Here is a 27,325-nt window from a genome sequence, read left to right as displayed (position 1 = left end):
AAGACAGTACATTATTGTTATCTTCAAAATAGTTCGATATCGATCGAATTTCCAATCACAATAAATAAATAAACTTCGTGGTGTCAACCAAATTTTAACAGAACTATGAAATCTCGTTTATTTAGGATTCAGAATCCAGTCCAGCTAAAACAGTGGAACCACAAAACGAGACTGATGCACAAGCCAAACAAAAGATAGAGCCGGCGCGACAAACGAAACCTTCGGAGCAACCTCCTACAGCGGCGAACTTCGGACTTCGGAAGCGTCGGTGCTCAGTAGAAAATAAGTCTTCCGATAGCTCAGCTGGCAGTACACCTCCAGCCTCCGGAGCCAGTACGCCTCTCAGACAAGCTACCGTCATCAACAAAATAGTTAAACATCCCGACATACCTATCATTAGAACTGACTCTTCAGAATGCAAGATTCCAGAGAAAGAACCAGAAGAAAACGAAAAAGAAGAACAGGTGTTCGAGACTGGAGGCCCCCGACAAACTGAACATGTGGAAATATGTCAAATGTTCTGGACCAAGAATACGCCGCTAAAACCTATCATACCGTTCGATGAAGAAACCGATTTTAAACTCAATGAGAATCATAAATACTTGAACATAAATGTTTGGGCCACGGTGCCCGGAGAGAAGGAAGAGATTTTACTAGGATATTTGAATATACCGCTAACTGCGCTGTTGGCCGAGTGCCAAGACTCGACAGTGCCACATCACATGAAGAGGTACCAGTTTTTGCCGCCAGATGTCGATATCAAGTTTAGGTGAGATGGTTTGATACGAATTTATCCCGTTAGATGTCACTATATCCTATAAATCTTATCCTAAACCTATCATGGAATCTAGAAATCTTAATTCCATTTCTTCCAGCTTTTCTATTTCCACAGGCTGTATTTCTTCCGGAAAAAACTGAATAACCCAAAAAAACTTTTCTTGCATGTCTTCCATATTAACTACAAGTAAGCATTATTCCTATTATTCGTATATTATAAGTATTTAAAATGTATTATAATTATTTATTGTGAAGTGTCTGTATTTTAATAAACCAAAATTCCTTTTATATTCATATCATTTTAGCTTCAACTATAGAAAGTATTGCATAGGTAGGTATATTTTAGAAATATTTAGAGTAAAACTATTCCTAACTCTTCTTCGTATTCATCCGTTCCCACATCCCCAAACAAAGCAAAACATTTCATCCCGTGGTGCAATATCGATGAGTCCCTCCCAAATGATGTCATGTAAGAAATATAATGAAACAATGTCTGAGTAGAACTGACGTTAACATACACTAACTGAGAACTGCTTAACTTCTTCACCAGTAATAATTAAACCAAGTTCAAAGGTTGATGAGGTGAATGAACTTTCAGTAAAAGTCACAAGCTGTCATCACATGCGGGGTTCGAGCCGTGCTTGTGTTTCGGCGATGCTCTCGTATGGTGGGAGTGGGAAGGAGTTGGGACAACACGAGCGACGCCAAGGACTTCCCGAGACCCTGTATTGCCGAGGCCACCGAAACCAGCTCGACACGACTTCGTTAGGACACACTTTCATAGATCAACACAATGTGACTTTTGTAATAAGAAGGTAAAAACACTATATCTAAACTTTTTGATACACATTTAGCGCATTCATCATTTATGAACTTTATTTATATACGATCTAAGTTCATAGATCTCTGCTGTGTCCGAAACACAATTATCAACCTTGTTCCTACAGAAATTTACCTAAAGTACTAGCCTTGAGTTCTTTAAAAAGAAGACAAATAGCAAAACTAAATATCTATTCGAAGTACTTTTAATATTAAACTCAGGTTAATTAACCTACGGATGACTCATATTTCTGAGACTTCAATACATTCACAATTTCATACGAGGAGGAAAAGTTGTTAATATTACTGGTTTACTTACTCATGAGTCAGTCCTCTTACACCGGTAGGAACATGTACCGGTTCTTTCTTGAGTCATTCATAGGCATTTCCGAAACGTTGGTTTGAACTTGACCTATTATACGCTTTACATATAATATATATCTTAATTCTTAGTAATTATTATAAATAAATAAGTTCGATCGGGCATTTTATCTTTGTTCCTACATTTCGGTAAAATTAAACAGAGTAATTTGCGCCGTAACGTCTAAAAGTCTAATTTCAAAAATCCTCATGTAGTTCATAATATAAGACAACATAGATTTGACTATTAAATAAGTTCTAACGATTTACAGATATGGCTGAAAGATGCGATGCAGTGTAGGAACTGCGATTTGTCGTGTCACAAGAAATGTGTCGCCAAATGTCAAGAGTCTTCACCCTGTGTTCCCAAACAGGATCGAGGTAAGCTTGCAGTAATCTCATCGAACATTAGGCTTCCATTAGGCCGTTCCCATGAAATCCAAAAAAAATATTTGCTTCTTTACGTCTATATTATAGGATATAAAACTAAAGCTCCTATTGGATTCATCAAATAATTTTTCGAAGGAAGTGAAGTATTTCTTATGCCATAAATCTTTTATTTACGTTCTAACTGCTCATCTCTGTTTGCATATAAAGCTACGTTTCCTATTAAACCTGATTGGGGGCTGAGTATTGGATTAAACAGTTCAATTTTAATCCATAACTTACAACTGTATACACACTAAATTTCATCCAAATCGGTTCAGCGGTTTAGACGTGAAAGCGTAACAGATGGACAGACTTTCGAATTAGTACGACATGTCTGTAATGTGCAATAATGTACATGTTAACGGCTCAGACATGATAAGTGTTATGAGTTAAATATTATCTTGTTACTTACGAATTAAGACTTGCGTCACTTACGAAATCTATTGATGTTATTGTTCGATAAATCCTCAAATACTACTCTGTTATGAAGTAGAGCGCATGAAAATATGGCTGTAAATGAATCACATTGTAACAGCTTTATTTAATTTGCAATTTTTTTTGTTGTCTAAAAAAATCTTCATGCGTCTATAAAAAAATATTTGGTGTCTTGTACAGTTAAGGCAGGGACCCCCGATTTGCAGAAAACCTGCACATTATAAACTTTACCCTACTTCTCTAGTTACACGAAATGCCAAAGGTCATCGACCTAATTCTATCGGCTATAATATTAGGAAACAAGGAAATGAACACAAAAGAAGAAATTATAATCCTTCTCAATAATGAACCTTCTCAACTAACTCAAATAATAATAAGATTCCAGTTGCTGATAAATCATACTTAATAAGAATAGCCAGTAAAACTATGCATTCGGTTTTCTACCATGATAAATTATCTAGTCATCCATCTTGTCATATTACTGCAGTTTGCTAAAATGAGTGAATTTCCTGAAATACATGCGTGTTCATTTATCGTATGAGTGTTGACCTTTTTGAAGGTCTTGTCTGGTCATCCGACGTTGCCGCTCTGCTGAAAGTGTAGGATTGAGACAATGAATTGCTGTTATTACTGGATAGTCTTGAAAATATGATAAAACGGGACGTATTAAGGTTATTTTAGCTGGATGATGCGGGATAAGGATTTTTGTTTAGAGTAAACTGTGTTAACTGCAGTTTTTAGGATATCACGATTTTATCTTACTTTCTTTTAGTTGTTTGGTCTCTGCCTGCCCCCATGGGAAAAAGGCGCGATATTATGTATGTATGTATCTTTGATTTCATGCGCAGTAAATGCACAACATTTTAAGAATGCTTTTGATGAATATGACGTAGATATCAATTCAATTTCTTCCAAATTTATTAACATCCGTACATTGCGTCTGAACGTAAACACACGCTCTTGTTTCTCACTCGTTGCCAAAAAATATAGAATTAGATTAACAACGTACTACAAGTCCCTGTTTATATTGAACTACTACGCCGCATTCGGTACCGGTAATAATTTTATATGAAAACACAAACAGAAAATATTTTTGCCGAACGTGCAAAAACAAAGTAATTCCTCTTTTCTCTCGACACTCACAAAAAGCTACTTAAACATGTTGAAATTTGGTTCGTGGGATGTTTTATATCGAGTGTGTTCTGCAAAAGGAATTAAATTTACGTACATATTTGTTTCTTCAGCGGTTCTGTTTGAAAGTACGCCAAAATATTCCCGTCACTGTTGGATGCGGTCGACGACCTTCGGATATTTTCATGTTTATTAATATTTATAACAATAATTCATATTTTAATAACCATAACAAATGAGGACAATGACACAGTTACACGATTCACACAATGATCCAACTCTATTTTTTCAAATTTCCAACGATAAATATTCACTAAAAGGAAAATTTGCGCACTTCTATTGATAATGTAGTTCAGTATGATACCTACAATGCATTTCGTATTAACCTTTGTTGACTATCAGTGCGCTTACACTGTACGTTAAAACTATTCAGTAAATTGCTGCTTTGATGTAATGTGTTAATCAATAAAAACTAAGGAAGAAAACAATGTACAACGAAGTTAGCTTTCAATAAACATAAGTTAGTAGTTTGTTTATATACAACAGTCTGTAATACGTAAGCAAGTAGTGCTATCCCATGTTTTTCAATCATGCAGCGCACGCACGTCATTCAGAAATACTACGCATCTTAATATGTAGCTGAAACAATGCATTTGCCAAGTGTGATAGTGATTGTGACAGGTGAAGATTAATCTCTTAAAGACTATAACTATATAATATAGGGGTAAGTCATAGCTACTTCACTGGTGGCTAGGTCGTGAAGGTCTGATAGGCAGTCGCTCCATGTAAAACACTGGTATTCAGCTGCATCTGGAGAGACTGGAAGTCGCTCTAACTCAGTTCGAAGAAAGGGCATGCCGATGATGATGAAATCCTAGTCACTACATAATTAAATCAAAAGAATTAATATTGTTAGCTGTTTGAGGAAAATCTTGATCTTTTGAAGTAGACGAATGGTGCGTATGAGTATGCGTGTATTTTGCTAAACTTTTTATAATCAATCTTTAACATACTGACCGCGTAAAAACGCGTATAGAGAAAGGCTTTAGGCTACCCATGCTGGCCATTGAATGATTCATCAAGGAGGAGGATAACGAAAAGATAATATGTAAATAAATTCAACATAAGATACAGTCGTTACTCAATCTGTATAATCACGAGATTCATTAAAACAGCAGCAATGACGAATAAGGAAACTTCTTACGAACGAACTTTTATTCTTTTAAATAAATTCTAGGAATTTTATTAATCGTATTTGTTTTGTAGTTGTCTTACAGGTTTTGGTACTAGATAATTATCGTTTAATCCCAGGCTGTAAAATAAATATATATGTACGCTACACACAGTCGAGTTATTCACTATATGCACGACTGGAATAGTCAGTGAGTCGTCTCTTCGTCTGGTGACACCGTACGTATTTATCTACCTCTGGAACTATTTCAATATAGCATTAGAAATTATCAATGAAGCTTAAAGACAACAAGAGTCGTAGATTTTTTCCACTATTTGTTAAACTTAACATTCCTACGAAACTGTCTGTACTAGATCTTTCATAAATACTTAATAATTAAATAAAAATTACGCCATAATTACGTAACACCTTCACACTTCGTAGTAATTTCGCGATAGATTGCCAAACATTACTTCGAACTGTTGCCAACTAGTAAGCATTAATTATATCACCTTAAATAGTAGGGTAGCACTTAAAATTCACGAACTATCAACCCAAAAACGTCTAAAATGATATGTACCTACTGAGTTATTTTTCCATTAAACCTTATGGCGCGTGCTCGGAATTTCTTCGGGCACTTACACTAGTAATAAATTTTGGCAAGGTGTTAACGGCTTTCACCTGTTGCTTTAAATGTTATATTTACCAATAAAAGCACGTGATAGTATCGTGCTAAATTCTGTAAACAAAATACTTCTATACTTGTATTTAGTAGTACTTAGTACCCCTCCGACGCAATCGATCGAAGATCCAAAACTAACGCAATACACTTTTCATCTTTTAAAGTTGTCATAAATGCTTCTGGTGTTTAATATGTAAAAGTAGAAGAAATATGTATTTCCTCACTCCTTTGTTTTGTACAAATACGACTTAGTTCTAAACCACAGAACGATTTTGACCATACTTACTTTAATGTCAAATTGTCTAAATGTATCGGTTTATAATGTCTGAGCTGTAAAACAACTCTACATAGAGTTCGATGATTTTGCTTATATCTTAGGGAAAGTTTGACTACACCTGTGAGTAATATTAAACTACAGTTCTTTATAAATATTTATATACAAGAACAATTTGGAAATTAAATTACGATTACGAGTATGAGGCCATCTTGGAAAGGAGGATATGAAAGGATTTATTTTCCACTGCGATCTTAAGTACACAATACACATGCAACTTCTCATTACATCACTAATTATACACTTACAAGTACAACACAACGCGTTATTTACACTAATGTGCAATAAATATAATGAAAGATACATATTACAAATGTGAATTTACAACGCGGTAATCGTATAAAAATTGTAAGCAGTTGCGTGTGTGTACCCGGAAGAATATAATGTTCCACTTTGTGTCTTTATTGAAGTTAAGAGCTACTATTTGTTACTTTATAAACTCTTGTCATTTGAAACAAAGTGACTTAAAATTAAATACAAAGTTGGTAATCCCTAACGCTTAAATCTCTTGCCAAAGTACCTACTAAAATACAGGAAAATCTGAATCAGTTTCACTTTGGTTTTCTTTTACGAATTTATTATAGGTTGTCGGCTTATACTACATAGACTAAAAAGTAATAAAAAAAAAAAAAATATCAGCCACCGTGTCCATTCATTTAATCAATCATTAAATTATTAACCCCCATTTTATTAATAAACCTGAATAGGTAGAATAAGCGATAATTATTTGTTAGAAACCAGACTACAGTATTTGTAAAAATATTACGAATGAAACAAGCGCGAGTATCCGTAGTAGACGCTTACTTTGCCGTTTATGTATTCTAGATAGAAGTTAACCGTGATATTTCATGATTTACTTTACTGAAACAACTACTGAGGCATTGATTTATTTAAAAATAAACAGTACCTGTACAAAGAATCTAACTAATATTATAAATGCGAAAATTTTTATGTAGATATGTATATTTTGTTTAACGCAATCACACCAAAACGAATGAACGGATTTTGATGAAAATTACACAGATAGTTAATAATGTGGATTAACGCATAAGTTCATTGTTTAATACAGGAAATCTTTTCATACGGAAAAAGTCGCTTGGTGCAACTAGTAGTTGATAAAATTATGCAACATGTTTTTAATTTAGTACCTAATTACATGTCTTGATGTCAGACTGTTGGCTGTTTGACAGTAGTTGATGTATAGAAACCAGGCACAATATACAGGTGCTCTACAAAAATACAACGATATATAGTCATTGTTGCTCGTTGTAGCCATGTACCAGCTAATTAAACAAGTTTTATTACGATCATAAATTTGAAAATCAGTAACTAATTGATTTACACAGACGTTATAATTTTATATCTTTGAATCAGATTAAAAGTCGAGATTAGAAAAACGTTTTTAACGCATAAATTATAAATATTGTTTTCACAAATTCTTAAGATTGGAGACGAATAGATATATTAAACTCATATTAATCAGAAGAAAACATCTTTTGACATCCAACATTTGATTATATTTATTTCCATTTGCCGTAGATCCATCAAGCACATTGAACTGTCCGCCCCCCGAGCTGATCATGACGGAAGCCGACTCCATCGCCGACCCTGACACCGATGATGAACCCGAGAGGAAAGACTCCCTCGATGTCCACGAAGAGGGTAAGTTTACCAACAAAATATAATGTTTAATCAACTAATACAATATTTATTTTATTTTACAACTGGCAATATTGCAAAATCATAAAAAATAAAATTAAAACAAAGAATCTTCCATGGGCATGTTGCCAATTACGTGTTACTTAAAAAATATTTACATAAATAGAACACAATTTTAAATAAAATATGAATTAAGTTATGCAAGATAAAGATAAGAAAATATTCAAATAAAAAAATAACACATAAGCTCTACCACAGTTTAATCATAAACACTGTTATTTGCCGCAAAAATATTTTATTTATAAATAAGTTTATTTTTGTTTGTGCACAGACGAGTTATTCGAATGCTGACGAACGGAGAACTTTTCGCTATATTAGTACCTCCGGATTCACCCGACACATATCTACATAGACATATACAGGTTTTTTATATATATTTTACACGTATAGTCTGTGAGAACGTCCAAACACCTTAGTTTTATTCAAAATGTCTTCCTTACATGTGGATTGTCGTTCCTCTAAGAATCCCAGCCCCAAAAGATGTGAACTAAATATCCCAGTACATGTGAGCGAAAAACTAGCTTCTAAATTAAATATTTCTTTAATCTAAAAATTATGAATTAAAAAACAAAGCACTAACTTAATAAGTATTTAATTACATATAGAACTATTAAAATTCGAAATTTTAAAAATACGATAATATTCGACTCTACTAAGTCTATTTGTATATAAACAAGATGAATGCAATCTATAGAGGAATGACTGTAATAACATGCGAAGCAGACTAAAAATAAAGTATTTGATGCATTATACCATCACCACCCACAGCCTAAATTAGGTACACATTGCTGAGATAAGGCCTAGTGCTTATGCCACGTTGTTCAGTCCTGTAATAATATCATCTAAGTACAAACTCGACTGGATCAGTCGTCCAAAGCATTTGGACGACCACGCTTCTTCTGCCGTACATTAGCTGCCTCTTGGTCATAGTTCAACCACTGCCTATAAAAAAGCCAAGTCGAAGGCGATACAATAAACGCTTGTACAAAAATTTACCAATTTGTTCCATTGACACTGATTCAAATGTTTCCCTAATTACTAAACTAGTTAAATGTGCTCAGTTCCTTGTGAATGAAGCAACTTTTTCACTTGTCCTTTAACGCTCTGGTTAAGATTGTTACCAAGGATTGCATATAAGCTATCTAGTGTAGGCAATAGCAATAGCCAAATGGTTTCCAAAACAACGCGAAATAACTCATTAATTTTTATTATAATTTCTGCATTCATTTTTATTACGTTGCTGTAACGTAAGCTAATTAGTGTCTACGTTATTGAGTAAAACATGCTATGAATAAATATGATTTATCCGAGATACAATTCAATGTCATTTTAGTAGTCCAATAAAAATGTTACGACACAATCGATCGACCATCTAATGTGAATGTGCCAACAACCTTCACCCAGCACTCCAATTCTGCCTTGTTCCTATAGTTTCCTTTGTGAGTCCATTCCTTAGCCGTTATCCAATCCAGTTGATGCAGTACTTTGAAATGGGAATAAGAATTGATTGGGTGTTGTTCAGGAGGTGGAGCTATGAGCGCGCTGGTGGCTGGTCTTCGTCGCGCCGGCTCCGCACATTCCCTCTCAGCGCCCAAAACCAACGCCTCTTCAAGATCCCTGCCACCCTCGCCCAGTCACACACCCAGGTTTGTTTTATGGAATTCTCCTTTGTTGTACCTTTGACTCGTAATGTTAAAGTATATTGCATCACTTTTAATGGATCTTTTAGAAAACCTGTTTAGTAACATTCTATATAGAAAAAACGGGATTAAGTACCGTGCCGTGGTTAACGTGTATAACTGTTATCTATGATGATCTCCTTAAGGATAAAGATGCTTAGAAGTCTTTAGTAAGGATGTTAAAAATATTATTTAAATTTATTCGGGAACTGTTTGGTGTAAATCCCGGGATCTCCCAGTTGTCTTTGTCATTTACTGATGAATGTCATTTGTCCGCATTTAACCGTCTCCATTCGAAGGTGAACATCGTTCAAGGTATTTAAAGAGTGTCTAATTTCTATTGATGTTAGTCTATTAATCTTTATATACCTACGTAATATTCATTGCTACATAAAATGATCAAGACTAGTCAGTCGTAATTTCGTAATCGTGTATTTTCATTCAGAAATATTTATGTTAATAAACTTTTAATAGAAATATTGTGTGTTCTTTCTTATGCCAGTATAATGCTTGCATTGTCCTGGCCTCATCCAGTATGTAGTCTCGCTGTTTCTTCTCTTCTTGATCTTCCCTCGTTGATACCTGATCCTTTTTTATATATCTGTCGATGTTTATGTTTATTTACTTTCCCCATATTTTTATATAATCGATGTTTCCTTGATGCCCTTTATTACTAATGATAAGCATTTTAAAATCCATAATGTGAGTTCTTCGAACATTGTTCGTTGTAAAATGTTTCTGCCATAAGAAACAAGCTGTCAGTGGAATGTAAAGCCTTATTACAAAAGATAAATGTTATGATAATAAAAACCTTGGCAGAGGCTGTGTGGACAGATATGGGAATCCTATCTAATGTCCTAGTACAGTAATCTCAGTTATGTCGATGTAACGGTTTTGATATGGGAAATTACTATGCCGGCAGTTGAAATATGTATTTTATACTTATATGGAAAATAAGAACATACCTTTGTATGTATTGACTAACTGATAGGTTCAAATTAAAGTTCTTGTAATACCTACGACTTTCACGCATAACATACTACTCCTGTAGAACATACATAGCTGGCTCATTCTTCCACACTTGACATCGCTATCCTTCTCTGTCACGAACAATTGTGGTAAGAAAGAAAGAGCCGGTACACTTTGTTGACGAGCAGCTGTGACGTAAAGGAAGCAGTCGCTGGAGGCGTGCAACCCGTTCGGCGCGTGCGGCGTGACGTGGCTGGCCAAGGGCGGCGTGAGCTCTATGCTGGCTCCAGTGCTCAGCAGCGGCATGCCGCCGGACGCGCTGCTCGCGGCCGCACGGGACTCCGCGCCTGAGCTGGCAGCCAAGCTGACTGCACAGCAGATACATGAGATGGTTAGAAAGAAAACTTCCTAACTTTTAAACTTTTTTTTATTGTTGTTCAGTAAAGTCTAAGAACTAAGTAACAAATGCGTTAAGAATCTTTGATCTAATCATCATTTAAGGAGATCAGTTTTAAATTGAGGAAATTTCGGAGAAGGATCAAACGCATGTGGTTCAATGTATTTTCCTCTTGTTATAGTTATTGGCAGTTCGCGAGGACCTATCAGCGGTAGACGCGAGCACCGACGGCGGTGGCGAGGGGCGTGCGTGCGCGCTCACCGCGCTCATGCTGCACTGCTGCGCGGCCGCGCAACTCGCGCAGCAACGCGCCGAACCCGCACCCACTTGAGCATATTAAACTATTGTTCATTGTCAACTGCCTTTTTTTAACCACTCCTGAATTACCCATCTATCTCATACATTCAATAGAAATAAAATTGCGTCTCACTGTTGTTTACTGTCATCTGTTATTTACATAGAGTAAAAAATTAACCGTAACACTCCGTTCTGACCTTGAAATCCGTCACGTAGTTGATAAACAAACGCCAATTAAACTAGTAAAACGCTCGTATCTATTTCGGACAACGTAACGAGGGTTATCCTTCGTAAACACGTTTTCTACGCATCACACACGCTACAAACAGTTTTTTGTTGTGCAATGCGTGAATTTGATTTGCGATTATATCGATGCGTGCTTCAAAGTGAGATGTCGTTTGTGTTCCTGTTTTCACCTGTACTGACGATTAATAGCAATCAACGATGAGCACTTTTGATTGTTGCAGTCGAATTATATCGTAAACAAGCACTGCTGGCGGTTTTTGCAGTCACCGGAATAGCCAGAATAGGGTCGTTATTTATAGATTCTTGTAATAAATGTGAAATTACAAAAGCTACCTTTCAAAAGTTAGTAAGAAAGAACATTGTTTAAATTGATCACCACTTGGTCATGGTCACTTAGCTCGGGTTAATGCGATTGCTCATCAATGCATACCCACTTTAACTGCAATAGCCATTAACAATGCTTAACAAACAGTATTAATCTGTAAAGTTCCCATGCATCATGACATTGATGCTAAAGCAAACATCGCAAACCGTGCCTGTTCAAGTATAATCATTCAGTACATAACAAAAATAAATCCTTAAAAAATTATACTGGGCAGTCGAGTGGCAATATTCCCATCTAGATTTTATAGCTATAAACAAAGAAAATTAGCGGACGCATATCAAAATGAGCAACAATGTTCAACCTCCTCCCATAATTCAAGTCTTAAGTCAGCAAGAACAAGGATGATTCTCGCTTGTAAGGACAAAGGGATCAAAGAACCATAATGCGTTGTAACTACGTCGAACGTTCTCCCAAACAGGGAACTGGCTCCTGTCCAGATTTTCCTGAAATAGCACAAAGGATCGACCTCAACTTTCGCCGAGTAAAAAACTTCTGCGAAATGTCAGCGGTCGGTGCGCGGCGGAAAATTTGGTGCGTCATCGACGCGTGCGCTGGTGATCTAGATAAACCAATGATTACCGATGTAAATCGATGTAGTGGCAGTGTTGAAAGCTAATTCACATATGCGAGTGAATTGCACAAATTGCGTATGATCAAGCTTGTTGATGATGATGGCGTTTTCCATTAGATAATGTCAATGACCGCGGATGTGGGTAAACGAAAACAGACCGCGTTTTGGTTTGATGCAATTTGTCTCGCACATGAGAGATAAATTAAATTGCATTTGATTTTCGGTAGAAAATTTGCAGATAATAATTAGTATAGCCATACATAAATGTGTGAAAATACGTAAATATAACGATTTGCTACTCGTCATGAGTTTTATTTTAAAAGTGAAATAACCAATGCGACGTTTTTCCCAAATGAAAAGCTTTGTTCAGTCTGAATCAGAAATATGACGCAATTAACAGCTTTTTCACCACTCACCAAATTGTCCAACGATTTCTAAGAACGTCTCTAAAAGTTTATAAACAAGAAATTTTCCGTGTTTACGCTACAGTTGGGCAACGTATGTCTTAATAAAAAAACGTTGATGTGTTAAAAACTGGGAGAAAATGGAAGATGCAGACACGAGGTCGCCATAAAATTTACTGATATTTCGTAGTTGACGGACTTAAAATCTTTAAAAAAAACGAAATAGGGTAATTTCTTGAAATCGATCCAAAAAAGTGGTAAATCTCAAAAAACGGCATTGACCCAAAATATAAATAAAGCTTCATGAAACAAAGAAAAGATTTATTATTGTATCATACATTTTTCAGGAGTTGATGCACCTCGAAGATTTTTATGAAACCTTCCTGAACAGCATTAACAGATTTAGTATTATTCGTACCTGAGTAGACCGAATTATTTACTGTTGTACTTATTAATAACGAAAATATAAATGAATGAAAGTAATTATTCTCATTGTATCTTTGACTTTTGGTTTCTTTTATGTAAAAAAGTAACTCATTAAACATGCATTCTTAATTTATTTCAAGGAGACGCTGCAATATGCAAACCAATTACAATTTTCACTTTCCCGAACTAAGTGGTCGATTTTCCTACCGTTTACATTTTCCCATACACACGTGCTCGTCATTCGGCGAGTTTCAGAGTTCCTTGTTTATTTTCTTAAAATATAGTTTAGTGCAAATATTAAACGGAGCAAAGCGGTCGGGAATATAGTTTCTGGCACACGTTCAAGGTTGAAACTGGCGAAAATCTACGACTCTCTTTGGCTGAAACATCAAGGTAGTGCGTTGAACGGACGACATATAGACGTCAATTTTTAATTGACGCAATTATCTGCACGCACATCCAATGCTTATTTATCTAAGTCTTCATATTGTAAAACTTACTTGTAGATAACTAAGAGGCATCGAACCCTGATCGTGATATAAAATTTAAAGAGCTCTTCTATAATGCACCCCACTGGTTGGCCCATTTTTTCTATTGTAAGATGAAATTTCTTGCCATTGAACCCTTAATATTTGTAATCACTTAACGATACCTTGAACAAAGCGTTACTAATTAGCTAAGAAAGAACACTTTCTTGCAGATTTCTTCAATCACGACTTATGACGTTAGAAAAACCAAGGCCGTTATGAAATTGATTGAGACGTACCATGTTGTTATTTACAATAAACGCGGTAGTTGAATTTATGTCCATCGACGGTTTTACTTTTGAATCATGCAATTCTAGGAAATGAACTGAATAACATGTTCATGACTCGAAATAAAACCGTTTTTATTTCATCGTAATCAAGTTTGCGCATCGAATGCGTCCGCAATAAATTGCAACATATACCAGTGATGGCACGTTGTGAATTAGGCTGGAAAATCATGTTCGACCGCCAGCCCAGCCTTTCACATTGAGCTGATCAACAACATGTATTCAAACGCCGATTACTCCCAAACAATGGGATCTGATAACGGCTCTACAGTAATCACAATGCGCTCTTTGAAGACGTGACAATGCAGCTTAGTATAAATGAGTTCGAAGGATTGTTTATCCAAGCGGAAAACAGCGATTCCTTTGTGACAGGACCCGTGACGGTACTCGATCTCCCATATATTTTCCTCTACACGCTTCCGCCAGAGGCCAACTTGCGTCAACTGCGCAGCAGACTGTGCGAGCGGGACGGACATTTGTTGTTGTTGCTTTCTCTCTCCCGCACCACGCTTCTTTGTTTTGGCAACGATATAAAGGCAAGCTGCGAACGCGGCGCTCGAATTTTACCAGAGTGCTACCGTGGACCCAGGCGCATCGCGTTTCGCTGCGGTGGTAGATGATACGCGATTCTTTCGATTTGTGAAAGACAATCATTGACGTGACTATAAAAGTGACATAAAATAATTAAGGGATTGTGCAGTGACTGTTGACATACAAGTGCAGTGATGAGGCCTCCTACGGAATACGATGGCGGTGCGAGGTTGCCCTCTGAGGCGGAGGAGCACGATGCTCGGGCACCGGCGATGATGATCTGCGCCAGGCTGGCCGGACGCGCCATCATCAGAGTGGTGGGCCGGTGCGAAGATGCTCAGGAAAATAGTCAATTAGGTGCGTAGATAGCGATACTAACAACCTTTTCTTATCTTGATCACTACCAACCAGCTTAATGCGACAGAAAAAAATAATAACATAAATAAAACATATTGCAATATAATGCGTCGTAACTAATAGTATCATGTCCATAGCTCATTTTAAACCCGTTATACTGCATAAATATGTTAATACATCCGCAATTTAAACGTGCAGACATTTAATTTTGTCTTAAACAAAACAAAGAAGTTGTACTAGTTTCAAAACCTCGATTGGCGTAACTATATTTATAATGTGTTGTTAATCTTGTTATTGATATGTAAATAATAGTTTTATCTTATCAATTTGTACGATAAAGTACTTTACTTTAAAGAAATAGAGCAAAAGCCTTTTTATAGCACGGCCAAGGCTCATTTAGAGAATAGTAAAGCGGCTCTAAGCGCGATCTCTCTTTTGCTTAATGTTTACAAACATTAAATATACTCAATGGTTACGTATACATAATAGTGTGAAAATTCGTTAACGAACCAATTAATAATCGACCGTGACCTACTGGCTTTAAAAAATATTTGACCAATCAGACATTAATTATGTGATTAGACTCTACTACAACTCTACATTTTAAATTGATGCAACCAATTAACACAGATGGCAGTAGTACTATCGAACATTAATAAAAAACTTACTGTATAATTATTTAAAGATAATAATCTTTGTTATTAAATATAATAATAGCAGTATGAAGCTACCTAATTACTAATTAGTAAATACTAGTTCCTGAATTACTTCGTTAAAGTAGGTGAAACTGATTTCCGTCGTAATTAATAGTTATTATCAAACAATAAACAATGCTGCTTTGTTGTTGGTGTTATCTTCAGATATCATGTGTAATCTAGACGCGTACTTATTGAAGATGATTTTAGCATAGATATAAATAGGATACCTACAAGTTCTATTCTTAATCACAAAGGTAATAAACCTTATTTATTTATCGCACTGCTGGGCAAGGGTCTCTTTCCGAACGAGAAAGGGGTTGGGCCTTGAGTCAACCACCCTTGCAAACCTAATGGTTTAATTTGATTCCAGTTAAAAAGGTAGTCAATTGGAAACTAATATCAAGACAAGTAACTTTGTCTCTAGCCTAAAAGAAGAAGTTCCGCTCATAACAAAGAATTTCTCACAATAAGCTCATTAAAATAAGTTTTGTGTCGGATAAAGTTTAATAATATTAAAATAATCGCTTAACCTCTATATAATACTTTTTAAATCATATATTTAAACCTCTTTGAATAAATCGTGACCTCTAAAGCGCAAGGCCACGCAAAGTTTAACAGCATATTAAAACTACGCTAAAGTTCAATGAATGAATTTGTATTTTTAGATTGTGTCATAATAATCAGTTGTTGGCTAACACGAGAGTCAGCTATTATATTAGCTTACGATGTATTGACGGAAAATTTGTCGAGTGGTTCATTTTAAAGTATAATGTAATAGGTATACTTAAACTTACTATACAGATAAAGTGACATAAATGTATGAAAACAAATGTCAAAATTTCCCCGGTTAAGCTGTGTGATACTTATTCAGAAGTTGTGAAATCAGCCCTTAGTCAATAAAGTCATCAAGGCGTGGTTTTGGTGCAATGTACAGTTGTAAATCTATTTAATTACTTATGATGTTATGTCTCCTTTAATCTCTAGATCAGTGCATGTATTATTAACAGCATTTTTAAAAGCGTGTATGTCTTTGAACAATGATACCTAGTTTCCTAGTCTGACGAAAATTATTCACAAGCTGTGAATGTAACTCATAGAATACGATAAGATCTTATCAAGATTGAGTTTTCATCACCGTACGTTAATCGTTTAGAAGTTCGTTTCTGGGTGTGAAATACTCAGTTATTTAGATCAAAGTTCAGCAGGTTTTTAATCTTGTACTACAGATACTAATGTGTTACAAACATTACCTAATATTACAGCATATAGGCAGACTAATCATGCAAATTAAGTACTTTAGTTGCAAAAGAATATTACGTGTTATCACATCATCAGTTACAAATCGTATAAATTACTACTAGATACCTCATTAGAATAAACTATCCATACATTTTGTTGTCAATCGTGGTTAAGTAAATATTCTCGTAAAATATTGAGTTCACAACCAAGGTTAAGAGCTAAATTAATGTAAGTTATACAAATATTAGGAACCTATGTACAAATGCGAAAATTTTTGTTCTTTGGAAAACCTACAGTTAGGTATAAACTGTAGGTTTTCCATATAAATACGCTTAAAACTCGTGCCCACCGAACAAGTTATGAAACGATATTTCCAACCAAGTTGTTCATTGGGCAAAATATGTATCTCTCAGCTCGTGAGTCATGGAGGATGTAACTTTCTCGTTAGATAAGTATATCAAGCTGGAAATAATCAATAGCAAGAAATGATATTGTGACACTTCTTATAGGCCTTACATTAGCAACTAGTAGGCACTTTACACCTAGTAATCTACGGGAAAGCGATAATGGTTACTCTAATCACCTTTCCCCCACAAATCACACCATCGAGTGTCACGTAACAGCTTTCCAACTGTCGCTACTTTTTGTCAAACTGTTACGTTACATTTTTACGCTTATCTTCATTCGAGGACATCATCAGGGAACCGCAAGCCACCTTCTGTACATTAACAAGCCATTCATCACGACTCTCACAATAAACAACCTTATTACGTATTATATAGCGTAGCGAATGCCACGCGGTATCTCGAATGAATAATTACGCGAAATATGCCTTTGCGTAACTCAAAGCTAGGTAGCTCAAATGAGTGTTCTGTTGCATTCGGCTTTCGTAAACGAAGATATCGTGTAAAAATTGTGAAACTAACCGAGGCCAGCCCGACCTGGAACAGTATTACTGGCCTTTGTTACGCGGATTAATTTCATGTGGATAATTAATTCCTTGTGATACACAATCGCTTTTTGCAACCGAATAGTATTCTGAGTAAAAAAGTCTGATGACGAATATTACAATTTGTTGCATAACATTAATGTTGTAACAATTATGAGTAAGTAATGACTGAATAAAATCCTGTACTTTCTTGATACAGTTCTTTTTGTCATACTTAATCGAAATTATTCGCAGTTCCATAGTCCTATACAAATCAAAGAAACTTAGCGTAGTTGGTACCTGAACCTGATACCTGAATAGGTAGATACCGGTCTAAGTAATAGGTACGTATAAGCATAAGTTCTGTATTAGAAATATTTGAAATAATCAATATTTCATTAATACCTAAAAAATAAAAGCTTAACGTGTTGATGGAAATAAAAAAAAACTTCACTGGCTTCCGTACAAAGTCGCAATACCTAATATTAGTCGGTTATTTTGGAGAAGTGAAATCTTTTGCGCAGTAAGGCGTGTACGTGTGCGAACGTCCCGAACAAGAACGCGGATTTTCATTCACTTTTGCGTGTCAATAATTCTAGTACTAATAACCGCTTATTTTAACTTACAATGACGTTCATGTATCTATTTATCACTTAACAACCACTGTCTTTTTAGTTTCTCTGAAGGACACCTACTTACGAAATCCTACACATTCGTCCAATTTGACTGCTGGAGTGCTGATGGAACACTTCAATTTAAGTTGATTTTGATAGGTATACCTAAGCTATTAGTTTTATTTTTAAACGCTAGTAAATGTTTCTGAAACGTGTTCTACCTGGAAGAATCTGAAATCGAACCCAAGACGTCACTCAACACTTTCTTTCCACAGTCATAACAAAAGTACATACTTACGTACCAAAGGACCTTAAATAATACTGTAGAGATTGGTTCTTGAAATTCTTATAAAATCATGTGTATGTCACCTATCTATCTATAACGGATCCCGGAAATCTAAGTACAAAGTATGCGTAAATGCGGAAGACATGCACACACATGCGTAACAATTCCGCGCTATATGTCGGCGCAGGCGCACATTCAAAGGATCGCAGCGATCGATTTAGAACATCTCACATGCTCGTGCGTAATGATTTACAAACTTGAAGCCGCCATTTGAACACATGTTGGCCTCAGCTAAACCATTTATTCCATATACAGACTTACGGACTGGTAGAGAGGTCACTGCTCGTTCAATACACTTCCTTGTAGAACGCGTGATTCATTCGCGGTTCAACAATGCCTGCCTAGTTTTATTTTTATAAGCTTTAGATGGGAATGATAGATAGGCTTCTCAAGCCTTTTCCTATCAAAAATGGACGTTATGATTCGTTTATAACAAAAACTACAAGTGATCCAAGAAAAGTGTCAAGTAAAAGTAAATGAACGGGGCACTTTAAAAGCAAATTGAGAAAACAGAAAACATTCATATGATTTATATTTTTACTGGATCTTAAAAAGTAGAAATAATTTATGTTTAGTGTAACATATAAATTAATTAATTATTATAAAAGTATGTCAATAAGAGTACAGAGAATATTAGCTAACAAAACGTCGTTGACAACCAGCTGACTGTGAAGTGTCAATGTCAATATTTCGCTACTTTACGTCAAAACAGAATCTGCAACTTTGTTCGTCTATTATAAAGATTGAAACGAAAATAATACTGTGTATTATAAACTAAATGTAATAGTGTTTAACTACCAATAGACTGTCAGTTGATTTTGTAGCATTACATTTCAAAAAAGAATCCGCGACATTACATTTACGATACGACAATAAAGATACGAAATTAATTTGCCTGCTACTTGAAAGTTCTACGTATGAAGAGTGAAAGAGTTAAAGGTTTATAAATAACTCTCAGAGCACGCGCCCGTGTTCGTGTTCCCGTTCCTAGTTAGTTGCAGTCAACGGTGATAGTTAACTCAAGAATAGTGTGTATAATTCCACGATGGCTTTAGCCGTGACCCGAGTTGTGTTAAAATGCGAAGACGCTCAAAAAACACAAGTATTAGGTATGAGTTCCGGCTATTGAACACTGGTATAATTAAAACTAGCGCTTAACGCTATTAAGTAGTGACGTAATTGATTTGCTCTAATAAACTTGTTGCAATGTGGCCTAAAATGCTTAGATGATTTATGGGATCAATTGCTTTATAATAGAGTTACTTAAGTAGGCTGTGTTCATATTAAATTCTCATATATGTTATTTAAAGCACCTCACCTGTCACTCACATATCAATATCTTTTTTTAGAGATGACATTCTTACTTTAAAATTATTTTTAACTATGAACTATTAAGAAGGGATCACTGCTAGTATTATGTACTATCTGGTGTTACCCAGCTATGCTAACTTTGGCACTGTGTCTAACCAATCTTGGCTTTGAAACTAAAGCATGTGATGAACTCAGTGACATGTCAAATGATACATGACCACTGCCTTCTGTCTGTAATCTGTCTCATGAGAATTTATTAACTTTGAATTCTGCCTGCCAATAATGAAAAAGAAATTGTAGTCTGGTAACTAAGTATTGAATTTAGCTGATATACTAGTAAAATTGTTTTTTAATTAGCTAAGAATAACGCTCACTTCTTTTAAAAAAATCTATAACAAATATTTATTTTGTTTACAGATTTATCAGAATGTCAACTGATGCAAGTACCTGATGCTGTGTACCACTTGATGCGACACACAGAGCTCAAAAGCTGTGATCTCAGTGGCAATGTCATCACAAAGATACCTCCTAAGTTTGCAGTCAAGTTTAGCTTAATTACAGGTACGACTTGTTCAAATTTTCAAAAAATAATTTATTAATTTGTTACATAGGAAATATTTAATGTAGAACTTAACAAAGACTTCCTTGAACTTTTTATAATGGAAAATTTTCGAATACAATCATCTAAATAAAATAGATTGAGAAATAATATTTTGTTTGTTGTACAACTTGAACTTCAAAGCTAAGATATGTATCTAAGATTATATCTTGTATCATTTCAGATTTGAATCTGTCCAACAACCAAATGGCAAGGTTGCCTGATGAACTGTGCACACTCGCCTGCCTGGAGCGGTTGGACATCTCACACAACTCATTTGTTGCTCTGCCACACATCACCTTCCAGTGCCCCAGCCTGCACACACTGCATGCACACCACAATCAGATTATTGGTAGGTACTTTGTGTAAAAGCTTTCTAGAGTAGAATGTTTATTTGATGGTTTGTTGTAAGTTCACATATAAATTGAGCTAACAAATTATGAATACAAAGTCTTACTTTATTAGAAAGTTTACTTATAGCACTTGAAGCACAATGTAGCAAATACATATTATATAAGAGTACTTTTGTTTACAGAAATTGATGTGGACCGACTCGCAAGGTCGCGCGCCCTCGAATATGTAGATCTCAGTGACAACCCCATTCCTGCGCGGATACACGACGAACTGAAGCAACTCTCACGGCCTTCAGTCACGGTGTCCGAGAGAGAACAGGAAGACTGGGAAGAGGCTCTTATGATGTAAGAGTACAATGCTTATGAACTTGTGCATTCAGGACCAGGGATTTCAAGCGATGTTGACTGCTCAACCACTGTTTAGAAATTAAAGATATTAAGCTTGCATAATCCAGCATTGTAATAAATAAGTTTGTGGTTCTTAATAGCAGTAAGGTGGTGCTATTAGTTATTGTGTAATGTGCAAATCAACTGGTCCTAACTTAACTGTGATCTTCTCTGTGAAAAGAGGACAATATCAACATGATTTGATAGTGTATGGTATATTTTTTAGTTATAAATGATGTCATCAAATGAGATTTGTAAGAGATTAAATGTTTTTAAATCTTTTGACTTGCTCAAAAGTTTAGTAGTGTACTTAATAGTTTAAATGTGATTTGGTTTGTAATGTCTATGAAACTTTGATGGTTTATATTGAAAGATAAAATTAACGATTTTTAAATAGCGTAATATATTTTTGATACATATGATGGTTGGATAGTATTATGTTCACTTATCTCATTGTATTGAATACTAGTCCATCGTTAGTTAAGCTTTTAAATTCCAACAGGAATGAAATTATTTTGTAAGTAATTGATAAGTACACACAAAATTTATATTTGCAAAGTACTGTAAAATATTTTTGTACTAATGAAATCGCTTAAATTTGTTGCTTGTATATAATAATATTTTTACACAAATGTTTATCCAAAGATTCAGTGACTGATAAATTGTATTCATTTATGTATTTAAATGAAACTGACAACAATAATCAAACAATAATCAAGTCTTTGTGATGTGTTTTGTATGAATACAGTCATAGATAAATAAAATTAAACGCATTTATGAAATGCAAAATTTAAGCAGTTTTAATTTTTGTACAGATAACGACTAGTTATACCTATCTACTGTGATTATATGCCTATGAAATTATGAATTTTATTAAGTTAAAGGTTTGATTCCCGGCAAAATAATCTATTTGTCATTAAATTATTTTTTATATCAGATACCTACTATTAATACCTACCTTAATTTTGCGAAAGTAGGTAGGTATTAAGAGAAAGCATTAAAAATAAATGAACAGAAAATAAAACCTACTTAAATATATTAATGGATAGGTACAGGTACAGACTGTCAAAATTTATAACAAAAAAATAACGTGATTTGTCAAAGTGCAAATCAACGAATAAATTCTTTCAAAATAAATGCTTTATTTCGACAAAATATTTGATTAAATTAAGCAGGACTAATATGGCAGGACATGGAGTAGATGATGACCCAAATTTAAAAGGACTTAGTCGTATATTCAATAGTCAAACAAATAGAGGCAGAGCAAATGTAAGTATCAAGTAAATTATTATCTTGTAAAGGTATTCTATATGATTAGGTTTTAAATACCTAGATGAGAAGTGCTCATGATGGTTCCATCTCGGATAGACGCCGACGTTATCTCCATCATTCGCATTCTCTCAAATCCCCCCCGAATCTCATGTCTTTACTCTCTTACTCTCTCCACTACGACTTGCGGCTATATTCATACACACAAAGTTATTAAACGCGTGCTATACCTAATAGACTGCTAATTGAACTAGTTGGCTGTGACGTCAATAAAAAGTGTATTTCGGTCGATTAACAATTTACATTTATTTATTCAACCAATTGGTTAAACTCTTGGTATATACCTTAACAGTACGGACATACCTAAATATTTTAGTAAAAGTTAAGTCCTAATAATGATTTGCCGGGTAAGTTTATTACTTCTAAGGGCTCCCCTACACAGTGCCAGCGGCATGGCCACTGGTTGAGCCGTCGGGTTACGCGGCTTGCCGGCGTCATTTGTTTCTAGCATTGGAGCGGTAATGCTAGGTATTGATAGCTCTATGCGGCCTATGAGAATAGTTTAAATTGACGGCTGTCTCGAAGGTCTCGGTTTGGAATCCCGAGTCGGGCTCCTAAAGGGCTCCACCTTGTAGACTTCCGTGCTTCGGAGAGTACAAAATCGTCGGACCTCTGCCAGACCTCTGGACGGTTATGGCAGATACTGTCTTAAAATGATATGAAAAGTGGTGAACTGCTTCTGTGGCGCAGTCGGTAGTGTATGTTACTTCCGTGCAAAAGTCTTGGGTTCGATTCCCAGGACGATTATATGAGACTAGCTTGCAAGGGATTTTAAAGTAAAAGCCTAGCCAAATAACTACCAAGTTTTGTACGAGTGAAAATCTATTTTTTTTAACTAAATGTGACAATGTTCTACAGCATACACAGGTATGGTATGTATCAATCTAATAAAACAGGAACATTGCCTGTTTGAGGTTTTACTCTTTCTACACGATTTTTGTATATTTTTTTATGATTAAGATTACCTATAAGCCGGTGAGAGTTTTTTTTAGATATGATTAAATCGATTAATCAATAAGTAATAACATTTATTTTCAATTTAAGACAGCGAAGGTTACGATGGGTGCGATAGCACTATATTATGTGTATTACAAAATCACCAGAAGAAAGAAGTAATCGTTACAATGGTAAGACTTGCAAAATTTATCTAATTATAAGAGATAGCCATTCACAAACTTATAAAAATGTAAGAAAATAACGATATGTAAATACAAGTAGCAAACAAATGAGCAAAAACTAAACGTTGTCTGCCAAATGACCTTTTGAATTGTTGGTTTCTTACAAGTTCGAATTTAAAACATAGTAGTTTATTTTTCTCTTTCACTCTCATGCAATACGAATAAGGCTATCCTGCTTTCTACTGTCATGGGTAATGCTGAACTAATGAATATTTCCATGTGTAGACTCGATTAGAGAAGTATTGTACCTACTTCGCGTTATTACATAAGGCTAGAATATCTATTTATCAGGTAAAATTCTTATTTTTTATATAAATATTAACTAGATTTAACGCCTATTTCCTCAGTGCCAATTCATTATATTGGCTAATAGTTATACGGTGTAAATTGTAACTTACGAAGATCATTACGCTGCTTACAGAATGGCCGGAGACAGTTCTGTCGATGAATCCCAGCTGAAGGGCCTGTCCAAATACTTCAACAGCCAAACAAACAGGGGCAGAGCTAACGTAAGTGTTCAGTACTTTTTGGAAAAATGTAGAATATCGAAAACATTACTCTTATAGGTTAACTGATGAATCTAGTAAGGAACGGTCTATGGGAGGTTTTCTTGACTACAATGCTGGATGATACTCTGATAACGTCATATTTCGGACTTATTTTAACAATATAGTTCTTAAAGTTTATGCTTATTCTTTAATAATTTGGTAGATAAAGATTATGTTGACTAATAGAGTACTTACATCACTTGAAGGGTAAACAGACATTAATATATTTATGAAAGAATAATAAATATCCTTTTAGCAGTATTATAAATGCAGTTTGAGCAAATAACTGGCAGGATTAGTTCAGTTAAACATACTTACAAGACTTCCAACAAAATAAATATCCATCTAGCTAAATCTTCGGCACACTGCAGTCTCCTTTCTAGTCAGTTCCAAAAAAAGGTTATATGTTGGTTGCACCAAGTATACTTTTACTAATTATGTACTGAAACCTTTGTCAGGAATTGCTCCATTTATTTATTACTTTTTAAAAAGTCAACAAGATTTTGTCATGTTACTTGTACAAAGAAGAGTTCCTCTTATGGTACAAAGCCCTTTCTATAATTAAAGTATTTACTTCCACTTTCATGTGACTGTATGCAGTGCATAATATGTGTTTTTTTTTATTACAGACAGCCAAGGCGACTTATGCATTCTTTGGTGCCGTTATCCTATACCTTACACTGAAGCCCAAATCTAAGAAGTAATGCTAATCTTTATGTATATTCTGTTTTGTGATTATTTTAGCCTCAAGGTAATATAATTTCAATAAGGGCAATGTCTAAGTTATTTAGTGAATAAAATCATGTGAAAAAGACAGACTTTTATTTATATCAGGAATTATCATCATCATCATATCATATCATCTATACTAATATTATGAAACCAAAGAGTTTGTTTGTTTTTTTGAACTCGCTAATCTCACTTCATTTAGGATTATCTGTTAAAACACGTGTTTATTGTAACAAGTTACCTTTATTGACAGTTACACAGTACACACATAGTGGCATAAGTCGCACATAGCTATCAAATGCCCAGTATTACCGACCAGCAGCGTAACCCCGCGGCCTTGCTGTCGGTACTGTGTGTAGTCGAGGGCGGATTTTTTAAAACTTTTTAAAACTAGCAGTTTAATTTTTTTGTTACATTTTTAAATATTTCTTTCGAAAATGTTATTGTTTAATAAATAAACTTTATTGAATAACTAATGGTTTTTACAAATATTATTTAGTTAATGAAATATAAGCGATTAAATATTCTTGTAGACGATTTTCAGTTCCACTGAGTAACATATTCAAAACCTTCCTATGAAATACATAACATAATTTACTGAATAATCACACTTTTATTCACTTACATGAAGGCCAATGAATTAAAAAAAGTGCACTAATTTCATCTACAAGAATGATTAACTATTGTAATCGACCTATTGTCTCCCCTGACTAACATTGTGACAAAGTGATAACCTATTTTTCTTTGTAACTATTTTAATTTCAACTGTTTATCTTTAATAAGTCCATATTAAAACGACCAACAAATTTAGTTTTATTATAATCAATGATATTAGTACCTAACTAATATAAATGAGTAATTAAACCTTTTTTTGTATTCTCAAAGTAATGGACACTCACATCAGTGGAATGCAAAAATTACTCAGTGGAAAAGTAAGGCTCTGATTAATATGGGCACTTTTTTTGGCAAATTCTATAGAATTCGAAAAATCAATAGACTCAATAGGTTAGGGAAAATAACTCAACCCGGTTTAAAAAAATTTATAATTTGGAAAAAGGGAAAAGGAGGCTTTTCGAAAAGGCATACTTAATAGAAAAAAAACAAATTTGAAATTGTTCAAATGTTTATGTTTTAATAAATAACCTAGATATTCTATTATATATATTAAATCACAGACTATATCGTAAGCCTCTTAGTTATTGCTTGTATCATTACCTCGCGCGGGATGTTCGCAATACTCCCTCGTACTATCGAAATACAATCAAATTAATTTGGAAGATAAAATAAATAAAATAAATTATTAAAAATAACGGTTTCCTGTGATTGACAAAATATCCACTGTGCATGCTGTTTTAGCGTTCCACTGAGTTACTATTCATTCCGATGACTAACGTTTTTCAAAAAGTTTATCAGTGGAACGTTACGATTTCGCACCAACGACATTAGTTTTTTATTTTTTTACACAATTTCACATTAAAAGCAACGAAACTTTGATACAAATTAGTAAAATATTAATTAGTTTATCGTATATTAAGTGCAAATTACTTGAAATATTGTTCATTTACCCAAAATCCGCCGTTGATCAATGGAAATATTTTTAGCACTTGACAAACCGCCCATTTTCATTGATATTTCTTTTGAGAATGATCCACGAAACAATGACGAAAAGTATTCCAAGGAGTGCACAATAATGTTGGCATATATTAGAAAGACTACTGGTGTAGTAGATTTTTAATATATCGCTTTTATGAAGCAGTTTCTCAGTGGAATTCCACCCAAGTCAAAAATTAAGACTTTCATTTAATAAATTATTAAAATTCACAGAGTTGTTTTGTACGTATAGTATTTTGAATATAGATAATATAATTACTAAGCTATCAAATGATAGGAGTTTCGCTATCGAAATATTTGTAATTATCTCGTAATTTTAATTTGTTGGTGACAAAACATCGGTAGGACAGGGCAAATATCGACATCTGCAAAACAATATTCATGAAAAAAATATTGAAATAGTTAAGTAATTAGGACAATTTTAGTAGAAAAATATAGTTAAGTATATGTTTTTACTGAGGACATTAAATAAATAAAATACTATCATGGTTATCGTTTAAAAAAAATGTAAAGTCGTAGGACA

At 34.6% G+C, this 27,325-nt stretch overlaps 2 protein-coding genes across 9 annotated transcripts in view; both read left to right on the top strand.

Annotated features, from left to right (window-relative positions):
- Nucleotides 1-11,260, top strand: part of Pdzd8 (PDZ domain containing 8) — a 37,375-nt gene extending 26,115 nt beyond the window's left edge. For 2 of the 7 annotated variants that reach the window (XM_076132019.1, XM_076132038.1), the window contains exons 9-15: nucleotides 126-769; nucleotides 1,376-1,592; nucleotides 2,229-2,337; nucleotides 7,678-7,800; nucleotides 9,380-9,503; nucleotides 10,707-10,896; nucleotides 11,084-11,260. In XM_076132019.1, the coding sequence (XP_075988134.1) occupies nucleotides 126-769; nucleotides 1,376-1,592; nucleotides 2,229-2,337; nucleotides 7,678-7,800; nucleotides 9,380-9,503; nucleotides 10,707-10,896; nucleotides 11,084-11,233 (1,557 nt within the window). In that variant the 3' untranslated portion in view covers nucleotides 11,234-11,260. Of the gene's footprint in view, nucleotides 1-125; nucleotides 770-1,375; nucleotides 1,593-2,228; nucleotides 2,338-7,677; nucleotides 7,801-8,128; nucleotides 8,220-9,379; nucleotides 9,504-9,835; nucleotides 10,014-10,693; nucleotides 10,897-11,083 lie in introns of those variants that run through there. The other 5 variants (XR_012960149.1, XR_012960150.1, XM_076132046.1 and 2 more) reach the window with 4 other exon arrangements.
- A 3,334-nt stretch (nucleotides 11,261-14,594) lies between these two features.
- On the top strand, nucleotides 14,595-22,197 carry Sclp (leucine rich repeat containing protein 20 sclp). Of its 2 annotated transcripts, none has more exons than XM_076131996.1 (4): nucleotides 14,595-14,933; nucleotides 20,487-20,630; nucleotides 20,852-21,019; nucleotides 21,203-22,192. In XM_076131996.1, the coding sequence occupies exons 1-4, from the start codon at nucleotides 14,771-14,773 to the stop codon at nucleotides 21,367-21,369; spliced, it is 642 nt and encodes a 213-aa protein (XP_075988111.1). In that variant the 5' UTR covers nucleotides 14,595-14,770; the 3' UTR covers nucleotides 21,370-22,192. The 2 variants fall into 2 exon arrangements, with proteins under 2 accessions (XP_075988111.1, XP_075988120.1); XM_076132005.1 differs by lacking the exon at nucleotides 14,595-14,933 and adding an exon at nucleotides 19,467-19,867 and having other exon boundaries at nucleotides 21,203-22,197.
- The last annotated feature ends 5,128 nt before the right edge of the window (nucleotides 22,198-27,325 follow it).

This window comes from Anticarsia gemmatalis, chromosome 2 (assembly GCF_050436995.1).
Source record: "Anticarsia gemmatalis isolate Benzon Research Colony breed Stoneville strain chromosome 2, ilAntGemm2 primary, whole genome shotgun sequence".
Taxonomy (NCBI): domain Eukaryota; kingdom Metazoa; phylum Arthropoda; class Insecta; order Lepidoptera; family Erebidae; genus Anticarsia; species Anticarsia gemmatalis.
The sequence above is the reverse complement of the archived record's forward strand: the minus strand, read 5'-3'. Positions and strand labels throughout refer to the sequence as shown.

Coding starts and splice junctions, on each gene's coding strand:
- Sclp (XM_076131996.1), top strand. CDS start 14,771: ATGAGGCCTCCTACGGAATACGATGGCGGTGCGAGGTTGCCCTCTGAG. Junction 14,934..20,486: donor TCAGGAAAATAGTCAATTAG/GTGCGTAGATAG, acceptor TTTTGTTTACAG/ATTTATCAGAATGTCAACTG. Junction 21,020..21,202: donor ACACCACAATCAGATTATTG/GTAGGTACTTTG, acceptor TTTTGTTTACAG/AAATTGATGTGGACCGACTC.